This window comes from Lithobates pipiens, unplaced genomic scaffold (genome assembly GCF_037356315.1).
Source record: "Lithobates pipiens isolate NorthernLeopardFrog02 unplaced genomic scaffold, aLitPip1_a1.2 Scaffold_41, whole genome shotgun sequence".
Classification (NCBI taxonomy): Eukaryota; Metazoa; Chordata; class Amphibia; order Anura; family Ranidae; genus Lithobates; species Lithobates pipiens.
Genome location: NW_027507861.1, coordinates 3,160,163 through 3,173,803, shown reverse-complemented (window position 1 = coordinate 3,173,803; position 13,641 = coordinate 3,160,163). Strand labels below are relative to the sequence as shown.

The 13,641-nt window shown below is 44.5% G+C and overlaps 1 protein-coding gene across 1 annotated transcript in view; it reads left to right on the top strand.

Moving 5' to 3' along the window:
* LOC143956763 (uncharacterized) overlaps nucleotides 1–8,798 on the top strand; it is a 129,640-nt gene extending 120,842 nt beyond the window's left edge. The window contains exons 8-9 of the mRNA XM_077466945.1: nucleotides 4,849–4,984; nucleotides 7,216–8,798. Coding sequence (XP_077323071.1) covers nucleotides 4,849–4,984; nucleotides 7,216–8,798 — 1,719 coding nt within the window. The remainder of the gene's footprint in view (nucleotides 1–4,848; nucleotides 4,985–7,215) is intronic.
* The last annotated feature ends 4,843 nt before the right edge of the window (nucleotides 8,799–13,641 follow it).

Genomic DNA, 13,641 nt, shown 5'->3' with positions numbered 1-13,641 from the left:
GTGCCAAACCAATTGTATCCAAAATCGTAGTCACAGGTATATAAAGATGTATTAAAGTCTCTGATTAATGAAGAGCGCAGTGCATATGCATGAAATCCAAAAGTTTGTCTTGTTTCTCTCTATATTTATCCAACTATAGTGTCATCCCAGAGAATGGAGGGAGGGGTCCTCTTTGTGAAACCCCCTCCCCCGCACTGTGATTGTAGTCAGCATGGCTCCAGGCCATCTGTGGGGGAGGGGCTCCCTATGAGGAAGCTGGCTCACAATGTGATTGGAGTCTTCCCAGATCTGTAGTGCAGACAAAGAACGTCCCTCACACCTCTCAGCCAGGACACGAAGCCTCCATCTTCCATCGGGGACACGGAGGAGAGACAGAGAAGATCCTCACACAGGTCAGAGCAGAATCAGCTTCATGTCTACAGTCTGCACATTGCAGGCCTAGGACCCCCACAAGGTGGAAAGACACTTTAAGGAGAACTTTCCCCTGATTGTGGACAACTTTTGAGCAGGAGGAAGAGGAGCCAAGAGTTGGGAGAGATTTCCCCCTTCATCTCCAGTCAGAAGTCACCCGACCATAGAAGACCCATCAGAGGAACCAAGAGGGACCATCCGAGAGGACCCCAACCATAGAAGACTCATCAGAGGAGCCAAGAGGGACCATCCGAGAGGACCCCAACCATAGAAGACTCATCAGAGGAACCAAGAGGGACCAGCCGAGAGGACCCCAACCATAGAAGACTCATCAGAGGAGCTACACATCAACCTCCAGACCAGGACACCATGAGCCAGGTATTCATCTCCCACTGAGCACCACTACCTTCCCATCCCCACTGCCTTCTTGTTAAGCTCCTTGTTTCTCCACTGCCTCCCTGTTTACCCCTCTGCCCCCTATCCAACCCCTGTCCCTCACTTTCTCCTATCTATCCCTCTGTCCTCCCGACTTTCCCTTCCCAACTTCACCGCCCCTCTGTCCCTTTATTGTCCCTTTTCCCCACTTCTGCCCCCCCATTTACCGTCCTACCCCCCCACTTCCCCCTGTCCAGCCACTGAGCAGCACTGCCTACTGTCTCTCTATTGAGAACTTCTTACACCCTTGCCCCTTCCCCCTTTTTCCTACTAATCACTAATGCCCATCATTCCCCCCAGTGAACGCAATTTTTTTAAATCACCTGATATTAATAGCGGGCATCCCCCCCACACACACTGTCCACAAATAGCAGGCATTTATCCCTTTTTTTCCCTCTCCCCCCACTTCCTCGTCTACTTCCCTCTCCCCCCACTTTCCCATCTACTTCCCTCTCCCCCACCTCCCCATCTACTTCCCTCTCCCCCCACTTCCTCGTCTACTTCCCTCTCCCCCACTTTCCCATCTACTTCCCTCTCCCCCACCTCCCCATCTACTTCCCTCTCCCCCCACTTCCTCATCTTCTTCCCTCCCCCCTCACTTCCCCATCAACTTCCCTCTCACCACACTTCCATGTCTACTTTCCCCCACCCGCAGACCCCCACAACCACCGGCCAAGGGTTTTGATGATGAGGCCCCATATGGGGACAAGGTGTTTTGGGGGGACCCCAAGAAACCCTCTCCATGTTGAGGGCATGTGTCCTGGTACGGTTCAGGTGGGGGGCGCTCTCTCATCCCTCCCCTTTTTCCTGCAGCCTGGCAGGTTGCGTGCTCAGATAAGGGTCTGGTATGGATTTTGGGTGGACCCCACGCCATTTTATTTTTATTTTGGGGCGGGTTTCCCCTTATTTCAATGATTTTTATGGATATTTCCGATAATACATTACAGCCACAAGCAATTTTAAATTCAAATCTTTCCTTTATAAACAGGGGAAAGATGCCCTACTTTACAGGCAAACAAAGGGGACCCCCCAGGCACAATATTTAAAGGAATATTTCTGTTTTATTGTTTTACTTTAAGCATTATTAAAATCACTGCCCCCGAAAAAAAACCTGACATTTTTAAAACTTTTTTGCAGGGCAGGACCCGGGTCCCCAAACACTTTTTATGACAATAGCTTGAATATAAGCCTTTAAAATTAGCACTTTCAATTTTTCATGTTCGTGTCCCAGAGACTTTTGCCGGTGTCTTGTAAAATAGTGTCCCCCATCAGAAGCTGTCCCCTGCGTACTGCGCATGCGCAGTACACAGGAACACAGATTCCGAAAATTGCTGAGGACGAACGGCGCCTGCGCCGTGAGTCCAGGTTCTATCCCCACTATCCAAGTGGACATAGAGTTAGAATAAAAAAGAGCCGAGCGGAGCGAGGCCGAGCCCGAAGCGTGGCGAGCGAAGCTCGCCCGCGAGGGGCCCTCTAAAATTCTTAACCCTATGTCCGCTTGGATAGTGGGGCTACCTCCTCCACTCACGGCGCAGGCGCCGTTCAACTTCGGAGTTTTTCCGAACCTTCGGCTGCTCCGTACTGCGCATGCGCAGTACGGAGTGGACAACATATGATGGGCGGACTGTATTAGGCAGAACACCGGTTTGCAAGTTCTGGTGCGAACCGAACCGGGAGGGTGTGTTCGGCTCATCCCTAATGATAAATATTCATTCTCTTTATTATTGTATATATTAGATAGATAGTTAGGATATAAGGCTGATGTTTATATTTCCCTCAATTGTTTGGGTGGTATACCACACATAAATTGTACATAATGTCTGATATTTATCTGCCTTGTGTGAACTACCATTCACTTATGTATATGTTACATATGTTTATTTCATGTGGTACGCCCCTTGTATTACTTTTATTATTATTCCTTTCCTTATTTCCCCTCCCATCCCAGCTTTTGCCAGGACATTCACTCTCAGGCTTGAGGGCTCAAATTATTATTTTTTTCAGTGAAACTATGAGATGTAGTTTCCTAGGCAGGGGGAGGATGTAGCACCCTGATGTTTTGGCAGGGTTGCTCCTAAATTTATTTGCCGAGTGATAGTTGCAGGGCATAGGTGTGCACACAGGTGTGCCGTGTGTGTCTGGGCACACCCTAATCACCCCATGTTCATTAGCATTATCCAGGAACAGCACCATGTGGGTGGTTGAGGGTGCCAGTGATCAGTGTAAATGCCCCCATTATATTAAAGTCTAGGTTCAACCTTAGGAACACATTACATCCATATTTAGGGTGTGCCGTAATATGCTCTCAATCAACTGTCTCCCACCATCAGAGCCCCCTTCCTGTGACATCATGTGGTGTTCATGTGTGTTTGAACTTTGGAGTGCACACCCTAATGCAATAGGCTGCGCACACCTATGGTTAGGGGTCAAATGATCTCACCTTAATTCTGCAATTGCTGCACCTCTCTCTTCTGGAACTAGGTGGCCGGGTATCTGGTGGCATTAGATAAGACAAGAGCATTGCAAGGAAAGATTAGGAATAGATATGGTGTCTCAGCAAATGGGCAGGGATTTTCTTGAATCCCTTGGCCTGCTGGGAGAGCCTATTTATTTGGGTGAGGTCAGGTGATCGGTGTTCTGTGCCACCTGGACGGCTGTCTGGGTGGATGTGTGTTGTGCTGCCCTGGTCTGCTAGGCCAGAGCCTGAGGCCTATCCCGGGGACATCTGGCTGCTAGGCTGTCTGAGGGCCTATCCATAAAGAAGAGAGCAGCATAGGGTTGGGATGGCGGCTTGCAGTCCAACCAGAAGTGATGGTTCTGACAGCTGGAGAACCAGTCATGGACGGAGGTAGAGGGGAAGCTGTCACTACTAAGGGACCATCCACCTTATTACCAGGGACCAATGTGAGTAGCTGAAGCAAGTACCAGAGCAGCATTCTCACCAACCGGGGACAGTGAAGAGTTGGGAAACTTCACCAGGTTTCAAGCCAGGGACCCAACCAGCGGAGGTGATGCTTGCAGAGAAGCCTTGTGTGTCAAGTCAGGGACCGAGCCAGCCAGCGAGGTGACACTTGAGGAGTATCTGTGAGTGTCAAGCTAGGGACCCAGTAGGGAGGCGGGGGAGACTCTTGAGGAAGATACTGAGTGAGAAGGTTGGAAGAGCTCAGGGGTTTCAGTGGCGGTGGATCAACAAGTCCAGTGAGAGAAACTGGGAGATCAGTGGAGTGAAGATCTATAACAGCAGATTGTAAAGGAAGTAAAGAAGTTTGTTACAACTTGTGTTAGAAACTGTTATAAGACTGTTGCCATAAGAGATGGCTTCCTTACTCGTGCAGATGTGGTGTCTTGCTGGATGCCTTTCCCTGCACCGCTGTCTACCTATAGAAGTCTCAGAGTCTGCCAAATAACACTGCAACTACTAAGGGTGTCCTGGCCCCAACCCTCTCTCCCACAGTTCAGTTCAAGAAACAATAAATCTCTTGGCATTCAAGAAGTATCTGGTGCCCATTAATCTACTTTATCTTGCACACACCATTATCTGCATAGAAGGATGTCAGCTGTGCCTAACTCTGGAGGGTCTCATTAGACCAAAGGGGGCCCGGGACCTTACTACATTATAATTGATGTCATTTTTATTATATATTCAGAGTGGAAACCTCAGTGATTCTGAAGTCGATGTTAAAGAAGAGATAAAAGAAGAGGATGATGAGGAGGATGGGGTGATGGAGGAGTCAAAGTTCCTAAAAGAACACAAAGATCTGTACCAGGACACCATGGTGGAGACATCCAGCTACATGAACCCCCCAGAGAGATGTCACCATCCTCTGTATTCCCGGGATTCCACACAGGAAGATCTCACCATCCCCCATTATTACAAGGTTGGTGGGATGGAGCATCTAGAACATGGATGGAGATGTGTGGATTTTATATCTGTGATGTCACAGTAATAAATCTTCTATCTTACAGATGATATTTTCTCTCATTTTCCTGATTTAGAGTGGAGATCCAATCGATATAGAATTTGAGGTGAAATCAGAAGAAGAAGAGAGGTATGTGAGGGATGATCAGCAGTCTATGGAGGAGGATGGAATAACGGGGACACTTATAGAGGAGGACACTCCTACAGAGATCAGCACAGGTGGGTCATTAACACGAAATACATTCCTCCACCCATACTGCTCACTGATTGGTCCAGAGTAGGGCGGGGGCGGGGTGATATCAGCCTGTAATCCCCTGGTCACTTTCCTGAGCTGTGTTCCCCGTCCTGTATTCCTGGATTTCTCTCGGATAATCTTCCTTCTCTGTGCTGCAGACACAGTTCATGTATCTAGGATGGATTTATGGAGATTCGGGGGGTTCAGCTGGCAGCAAAATGTTGATTTTCTCTATAGGTGTTGCTTGTCTTAGACATCTGGGGATTGTGTCTTCGGTCTTCTGTCCCATCCCCGGATCTAGCGAGATCTCTGACAGAGGAATTCTCCCGGGGTTACTAGTTCTGTTGTTTGCTGGCAGTGCCGGGTGGAGGGATATGTCTGTATAGCAGAGGTAGGTAACCTTAACGAGGTGGAGACCTACCTGAACAACATGGATGAGTCAAAGATCACCAGGCACAGTATTGCCCAGTGTCACCTCCTCAAACCTGAGTTATCCCTCTAATTGCCATACTACTGTGTCACAATAGTGTGCATTGCACCGCAATCATGGGTGTAAATCAGGTGGTGAGGAGGCAACATATCACCTCCTCACCACCTGTCAACACACACTTGGATCGCTTTTCAGAGGAGCAGCAGTGTACTGCCTGCCAATTATAACCCATTTAAGTAAATAATGGCATCATGGAGGAGCCCCACAACTTCATGCTTCTGTAAGGTCCAAGGGGTTAAAGCAGGTGGTGAGAAAGCAACAATGCTGCCTGCTTTAACCCCTTATTTTCTGTACTGCACAAGGTTGCAGGGCACTTGCAGAGCGGCCTCATTCACTTGAATGGGTTATGCTTGGTAGGTGCGACACCCACATACTATGACACCCATCAACCACCAACCATGACACCCACCAACCACCAACCATGTCACCCACCAACCATGTCACCCACCAACCACGACACCCACCAACCACGACACCCACCAATCATGACACCCACCAACCATGTCACCCACCAACCACCAACCATGTCACCCACCAACCACCAACCATGTCACCCACCAACCATGTCACCCACCAACCATGTCACCCACCAACCATGACACCCACCAATCACGACACCCACCAACCATGACACCCACCAACCATGTCCCCCACCAACCACCAACCATGACACCCACCAACCATGACACCCACCAACTATGACACCCACCAACTATGACACCCACCAACCATGACACCCACCATCTATGACACCCACCAACCACCAACCATGACACCCACCAACCATGACACCTACCAACTACCAACCATGACACTCACCAACCATGACACCCACCAACCACCAACTATAACACCCACCAACCATGACACCCACCAACCATGACACCCACCAACCACCAACTATAACACCCACCATCTATGACACCCACCAACCATGACACCCACCAACCACCAACCATGACACCCATCAACCACCAACCATGACTCCCATCAACCATGACACCCATCAACCATGACACCCATCAACCATGACACCCATCAACCATGACAACCATCAACCATGACACCCATCAACCATGACACCCACCAAGCCTGACACCCACCAACCATGACAATGCATATAACTCCTGTTGCGGCTATGACATGTGTACACCCCTGGCCACTGCAGCTAAAGGGGATGTGGTTGGGGCAGGGGTGATAAAAACACATATTTACTATGGGGTTTTACCCCCAATAATAATGTGATAACATCCTCAAACTTTGGACCCTTAAACAGAAAGTGATAATGGGGGAGGAGCCAATAACCCAATGATGGGGGTCTTCAGGATCAGTCCAGTCTTCATCTTGGTTGTTCTCCCCCATCCTCACTCTCTGACCTCTGGTGGGGCTCAGCCCCGCTGTTATTCATGACTAAATCAGGGAGTTCAGGACTTCTTGTGTTGGGAAGATGGCAATGAGTGGTAGAGGGGGAGGGGACACTCGTCCTATAATCCCCTCATCACTGTCACTCCTATAATAGACAGTTCTCGTTGTGTCCTCACTCTCTGACTAAGGTCCATGAATAAAGAAATGATCTGGTAGGAGATCAGAGGACCCATTTACTAGTTACCTTGAGGGGGGAATTGTAAGATCCTCAGAGACAAAGCTGCCTGATGTGGGCGGAGTCATGGTTTAGGGGAACCAATCAGCTCATGTCTAGTAATAATCTTTGTATTTCTATTTTAGTAGATGGACGGGAGATGAGGAAAACCTCAGAGGATTGTCTCACTTTGTCTCCAGACTGTGAAGTAGAAGATGAGGACATCACACAGTATAGTCCAGGAGAAAACCCGACCACCTCAAATGTCCATCCGGCACCACACAGTGTAGATGGACCATCGTATTCCTCTGATCCTGAGGAACCTCAGACTGTGCGGGACGGTGCCGTCCTTCCAACAGAGAAGAGGTTTTCCTGTACTGAGTGTGGGAAGTGTTTCCATTATAAATCCCATCTTATTGTGCATATAAGATCTCATACAGGAGAGAAGCCGTATTCCTGTCCTGAGTGCGGGAAATGTTTTTCACAGAAGTCCTATCTTTCCACACATCAGAGATCTCACACAGGGGAGAAGCCGTATTCCTGTCCTGAGTGCGGGAAATGTTTTTCAGACAAGTCCAATCTTTCCTTACATCAGAGATCTCACACGGGGGAGAAGCCGTATTCTTGTCCTGAGTGCGGGAAATGTTTTTCAGTGAAGTCCCATCTTTCCACACATCAGAGATCTCATACGGGGGAGAAGCCGTATTCCTGTTCTGAGTGCGGGAAATGTTTTTCACAGAAGCAAGATCTTTCCACACATCAGAGATCTCACACAGGGGAGAAGCCGTATTCCTGTTCTGAGTGTGGGAAATGTTTTTCACATAAGTCCCGTCTTTCCACACATCAGAGATCTCACACAGGGGAGAAACCGTATTCCTGTCCTGAGTGCAGGAAATGTTTTTCACATAAGTCCCATCTTTCCACACATCAGAGATCTCACACAGGGGAGAAGCCGTATTCCTGTCTTGAGTGTGGGAAATGTTTTTCAAGGAAGTCCCATCTTTCCACACATCAGAGATCTCACACACGGGAGAAGCCGTATTCCTGTCCTGAGTGCGGGAAATGTTTTTCACATAAGTCCCATCTTTCCACACATCAGAGATCTCACACGGGGGAGAAGCTGTATTCCTGTCCTGAGTGTGGGAATTGTTTTTCAAGGAAGTCCCATCTTTCCACACATCAGAGATCTCACACAGGGGAGAAGCCGTATTCCTGTCCTGAGTGCGGGAAATGTTTTTCAGAGAAGTCCAATCTTTCTAGACATCAGAGATCTCACACAGGGGAAAAGCCGTATTCCTGTCCTGAGTGCGGGAAATGTTTTTCACATAAGTCCCATCTTTCCACACATCAGAGATCTCACACGGGGGAGAAGCTGTATTCCTGTCCTGAGTGTGGGAATTGTTTTTCAAGGAAGTCCCATCTTTCCACACATCAGAGATCTCACACAGGGGAGAAGCCGTATTCCTGTCCTGAGTGCGGGAAATGTTTTTCAGAGAAGTCCAATCTTTCTAGACATCAGAGATCTCATACAGGGGAGAAGCCGTATTCCTGTCCTGAGTGCAGTAAATGTTTTTCAGGGAAGTCTGATCTTTCTAGACATCAGAGATCTCACACGGGGGAGAAGCCGCATTCCTGTTCTGACTGTGGGAAATGTTTTTCAAGGAAGTCCCATCTTTCCACTCATCAGAGATCTCACACAGGGGAGAAACCGTATTCCTGTCCTGAGTGATGGAAATGTTCCTCACTGAAGTCCTGTCTTCCTGTACATCAGGGATCCCACACAACCCTTGAGGTGTATTAGTGCCTTGAGTGCGGGAAATGTCTTCTATATGAATGTTGTTGGACATCACAGGTCTCATGTGGGGAAGAAGCACACCCTGATATACACCTCAGATATACTCCATGGCTGATCTCATCATATAAGAAGCAGGGGGATATATGTGTGGGGAGTGTGTGAAGGGGGTGTGAGTCCCTGGATGTCCTTTATTATTGGCACGTGCACAGGGAGGACTTGTCTCACAAATATCCCACTTATATTGTGTTTTATCCCTCCATGTCAATGTGATATGTCTATCTAAACAAGGATGGACAATGTCACTTGTCATTTGTAACACTTTGTATTTTGTAACTGATTGTTCAATATGAGAACTTCCAATAAAAATGATTAAAATATAAAAATGGAGTCATTGCCTTTCATTGATATGTGATGTAAGCTTTGCAAACACTCAGTGTTCTCATTTATTTAATTGTTGAATGAATATGAGAAGAATTCACCCAGCTGTGATGAATGTTGTCCATATTTTTTCATACAGTGATTTCCTATGACCATTGGCTCCCTCTAGTGGTCATAGTGCGGTATTGTTGTGTTTTTACTAATGGAAGCCTTTTATGAAAAATACTTCATTATGGCCACTAGATGGAGCTGACCGTCATAGGAAATCACTTTGTTAACCACTTCAGCTCTGGAAGGTTTTCCCCTTTCATGACCAGGCCATTTTTATTTGAATTTAACGCCGTGCTAAATAGCATTGGAAATTGCGTGGTTATGCAAAACTTTTTTACAATATATATATATATATATATATATATATAATCAAATATTTTATTGTTACTATTATTATTATTATTATTATTATTATTATTATTATTATTAAAAAAAAATCTAATTTCGTCATAAATTTTGGCTACTTGTCTTTGATAATAACAAAAAATCCCAATAAATGTATATTAATTGGTTTGTGTGAAAGTTGTAGCTTCTTTTTTTATATATATTTTTTATTGAAAGATTTGTCAAATACAATTCTAGATATACATTTGTACAATATTCAGAAGCTTTTTAATCAGTGGTACATTGAAGGAGAACATAGTGGGACATTATCCAGCATCTATTTGGTAACATGGTAGTGTGCGTCATTGTTTATGACAGCGGAGTTTTATACAACTTACATTATGGATCAGAACAGCATCTAACTTTATATTGTATCTTAGTAACCAGAAAACCAAAATTCCAGATAACAAGGGGTGTGACGTAATTTGTCTAATGTTGATCCAAGGTGCCCACTGGGCGTAAAAACGTGGAGACTTTCCTTCTGTCGTGGCCGTAATCTGCTCATATTTGAAAGTTTCATCTACTTTTTTTTAACAACCTCACTGATGTTTGGGGAATTGGAGGATTTCCATTTATTAGCAATCGTCAGTCTTGCTGCCATCAGGATCTGAATTACCATTGCTCTGAGAGAAGGCGGGTATTGGTCTACAGGAATGCTTAGTATGGCCATTCCTGGGTTACCCTTTTTTATGATGCCAGTGGTTTTACATATCAGTTTAACCAGTTCCGGACTGGTGCACGCCGATGTACGTCGGCAGAATGGCACGGGCAGGCATATTGGCATACAGGTACGTCCATTTTTATATGCCGCCCTGCCATTGTGTGTGTGCCACCAGCGGCACGCTTACATTCCGGTCGGAACCCCCGTGAGTCCGGACGTGGGTCCCCTGGACTCGATCGCCGCGGGGATACCCACAATCGTCTCACGGGGCGGCTGAATGGGGAGATGCCGTTGTAAACAGCATCTCCCCGTTCTGCCTAGCAACAAGTGACGCTGATATCTGCTCCGTGTGATTGGAGCAGAGATCAGTGTTCACTAACACAAAGCCCAGCCCCCCACAGTTATTAACACGCCCTTAGGAAAATGTAACCCCTACACTGCCACTCCCTGGTTAACCCCTTCACTGCCAGTGTCATTTACACAGGAATCACTGCATTTATATAGCACTGATTGCTGTATAAATGACAATGGTCCCAAAAATGTGTGAAAAATTTCCAATGTGTCCACCATAATGTCACAATAAAAATCGATGATCGCCGCCATTACTAGAAAAATTATTAATAAAAATGCCATAAAACTATCCCCTATTTTGTTAACGCTATAACTTTTGCGCAAACCAATCAATAATGGCTTATTGCAATTTTTTTAACCAAAAATATGTAGAAGAATACGTATCGGCCTAAACTGAGGGAAAAAAATGTTTTTTTATATATTTTTGGGGGATATTTATTATAACAAAAACTAAAATGAATGTGTTTTTTTTTTTAAATTGTCACTCTATTTTTGTTTTTTAGCGCAAACAATAAAAACCGCAGAGGTGATCAAATACCACCAAAAGAAAGCTCTATTTGTGGGGAAAAAAGGACATCAATTATGTTTGGGAGGCATGTCGCACGACCGCGCAATTGTTAGTTAAAGCGACGCAGTGCTGAATCGCAAAAAGTGCTCTGGTCTTAAGCCAGCAAAATGGTCCCGGGCTGAAAGTGGTTAAATACATTTCCCCAGAAGCTCCTGAGATTGGGGCATTCCCATATCATGTGTAATAAAGTTCCTATTTTGCCGCAACCACACCAACATTCATTAGGGCTATCTGTGGAACATTTTGCAGCAATATAAGGAGTGTAATACCACCTAAGAGGTAGTTTCTGAGCTGATTCCCAATGAGTTATGGATCTAATATAGCAGTAGTTAGATTTAATGGCTTTTTTTCAACCCGAATTCGGACAAAATTTGAATCGAATTCGAAAAAAAGAATTTGAATATGAAAACAATTGGAATCAAATTCAAAAACAATTCTAGTCCATTCTAACTTGAAAACAATTTGAATCGAATTTGAATAAAAACTGAAAAAATATATAAATCGATTTCTAAAAAAGAATACAGTAAAATAGAATATAAAATAATAACACAATAGAATGAGAATCAAAGATAGTAAAGAACAGAATAGAATTTAATAGAATGTAATAAAATACAATAGAAGAATATGACCTTCTGAAATTATAATTTTGAATAGTATAAATTCAAATTCAAGAATAGATTTTAAAATAACTCAACACAATGGAAACTAAAATAATATATATTATATTTTATTATAGTCTATTCTTAGTCTATTATTTTCTATTCTAATATTTTCTATTTAAATTTGATCCACATTTTTATACTATTTATTTCAGGTACTTATATAGCGCCGTCAATGTACGCAGTGCTTTACATATACATTGTAAATTCACATCAGTCCCTACCCTCAAGGAGCTTACAATCTAAGGTCCCTAACTCACATTCATACATACTAGGGACAATTTAGACAGGATCCAATTAACCTACCAGCATGTCTTTGGAGTGTGGGAGGAAACCGGAGTACCTGGAGGAAAGTCACGCAGGCACAGGGAGAACATGCAGACTCCAGGCAGGTAGTGTCATGGTTGGGATTCTTACTGCTAGGTGACAGTACTATCCACTACACCACTGTGCCACCCAATTTATACTAAATTAGAATTTCAGAAGATGGTTATACATATATATATATATATATATATATATATATATATATAAAACCATCTTTCAAAATTCGAATTTCCTATAGAATGAATTAGAATAGAAAAGAATAGAAAAACAATTGAACAGAATAGTAAAAAATATTATTTTATTTATTCCAATCACTGAGTCCAAGCCTTATTCTTCAAGGGGAAACCCTGACCCTAAGCCTAACCCGAACCCCAAGTTGTGGGTTGTCCACTTGCCACAACACCTGCCACAAGTGCCACGTGACATGGTCGCCAGTGCCACGTGACCGGCCACAAGTGCCATGTAACCTGCCACGTGACCAAGTTGTGGATTGTCCACTTGCCAGGTCACCTGCCACAAGTTGTGTATTGTCCACTTGCCATGTCACCTGCCACAAGTTGTGTATTGTCCACTTGCCACATCACCTGCCACAAGTTGTGTATTGTCCACTTGCCAAGACACCTGCCACGAGTGCCACGTGACCGGCTACGAGTGCCACGTGACCGGCCACGAGTGCCACGTGACCTGCCATGAGTGCCACATGACCAGCCACGAGTGCCACATGACTGGCCACAAGTGCCACGTGACCTTCCACGAGTTGTGGATTGTCCACTTGCCATGTCACCTGCCACAAGTTGTGGGGTTCCTAGCACTAAGTGACCCTGAGATATGGGCAATATGCCAAGTACTTTTCTGCAGCAGAGAATGACATTTTGCGACCCAAATTTGGGGCCACGTATCTCGGGGCCACTTATAGCTAGAAACCCTAAATTTGGTATGCAAACACAGTAGAACTAGAACTACAACATCTCCAAATTTGGGGTTTCTAGCACCAAGTGACCTCAAGGTACAGGGCCCCAAAATGAGAAGTTGATGTGATAGATGTATACAAGTAACTAACCATCTTCCAAAATTTCTAATTCAAATAGAAAAGATTAGAACAGAATAGAAAAAAATATATATATATAATTCAATAGAATAAAACAGAAAGAATATAAAACCATCTTCTGAAATTTGAATTTCGAATAGAATAAATTTGAATTTCGAACAGTTTGAATTCAAATTGTTTAATTAATAAATTTTAAATGTGGATAGAAAAGATTATAATAAAATATAAAAAAGACTAGAAAAAAAATAGAACAGAACAGAATAGAATATATTATACTTTATTCTGTTCTGTTCTATTGTTTTTCTAGTCTATTCTTTTATATTCTATTAAAATCTTTTCTATTTAAATCA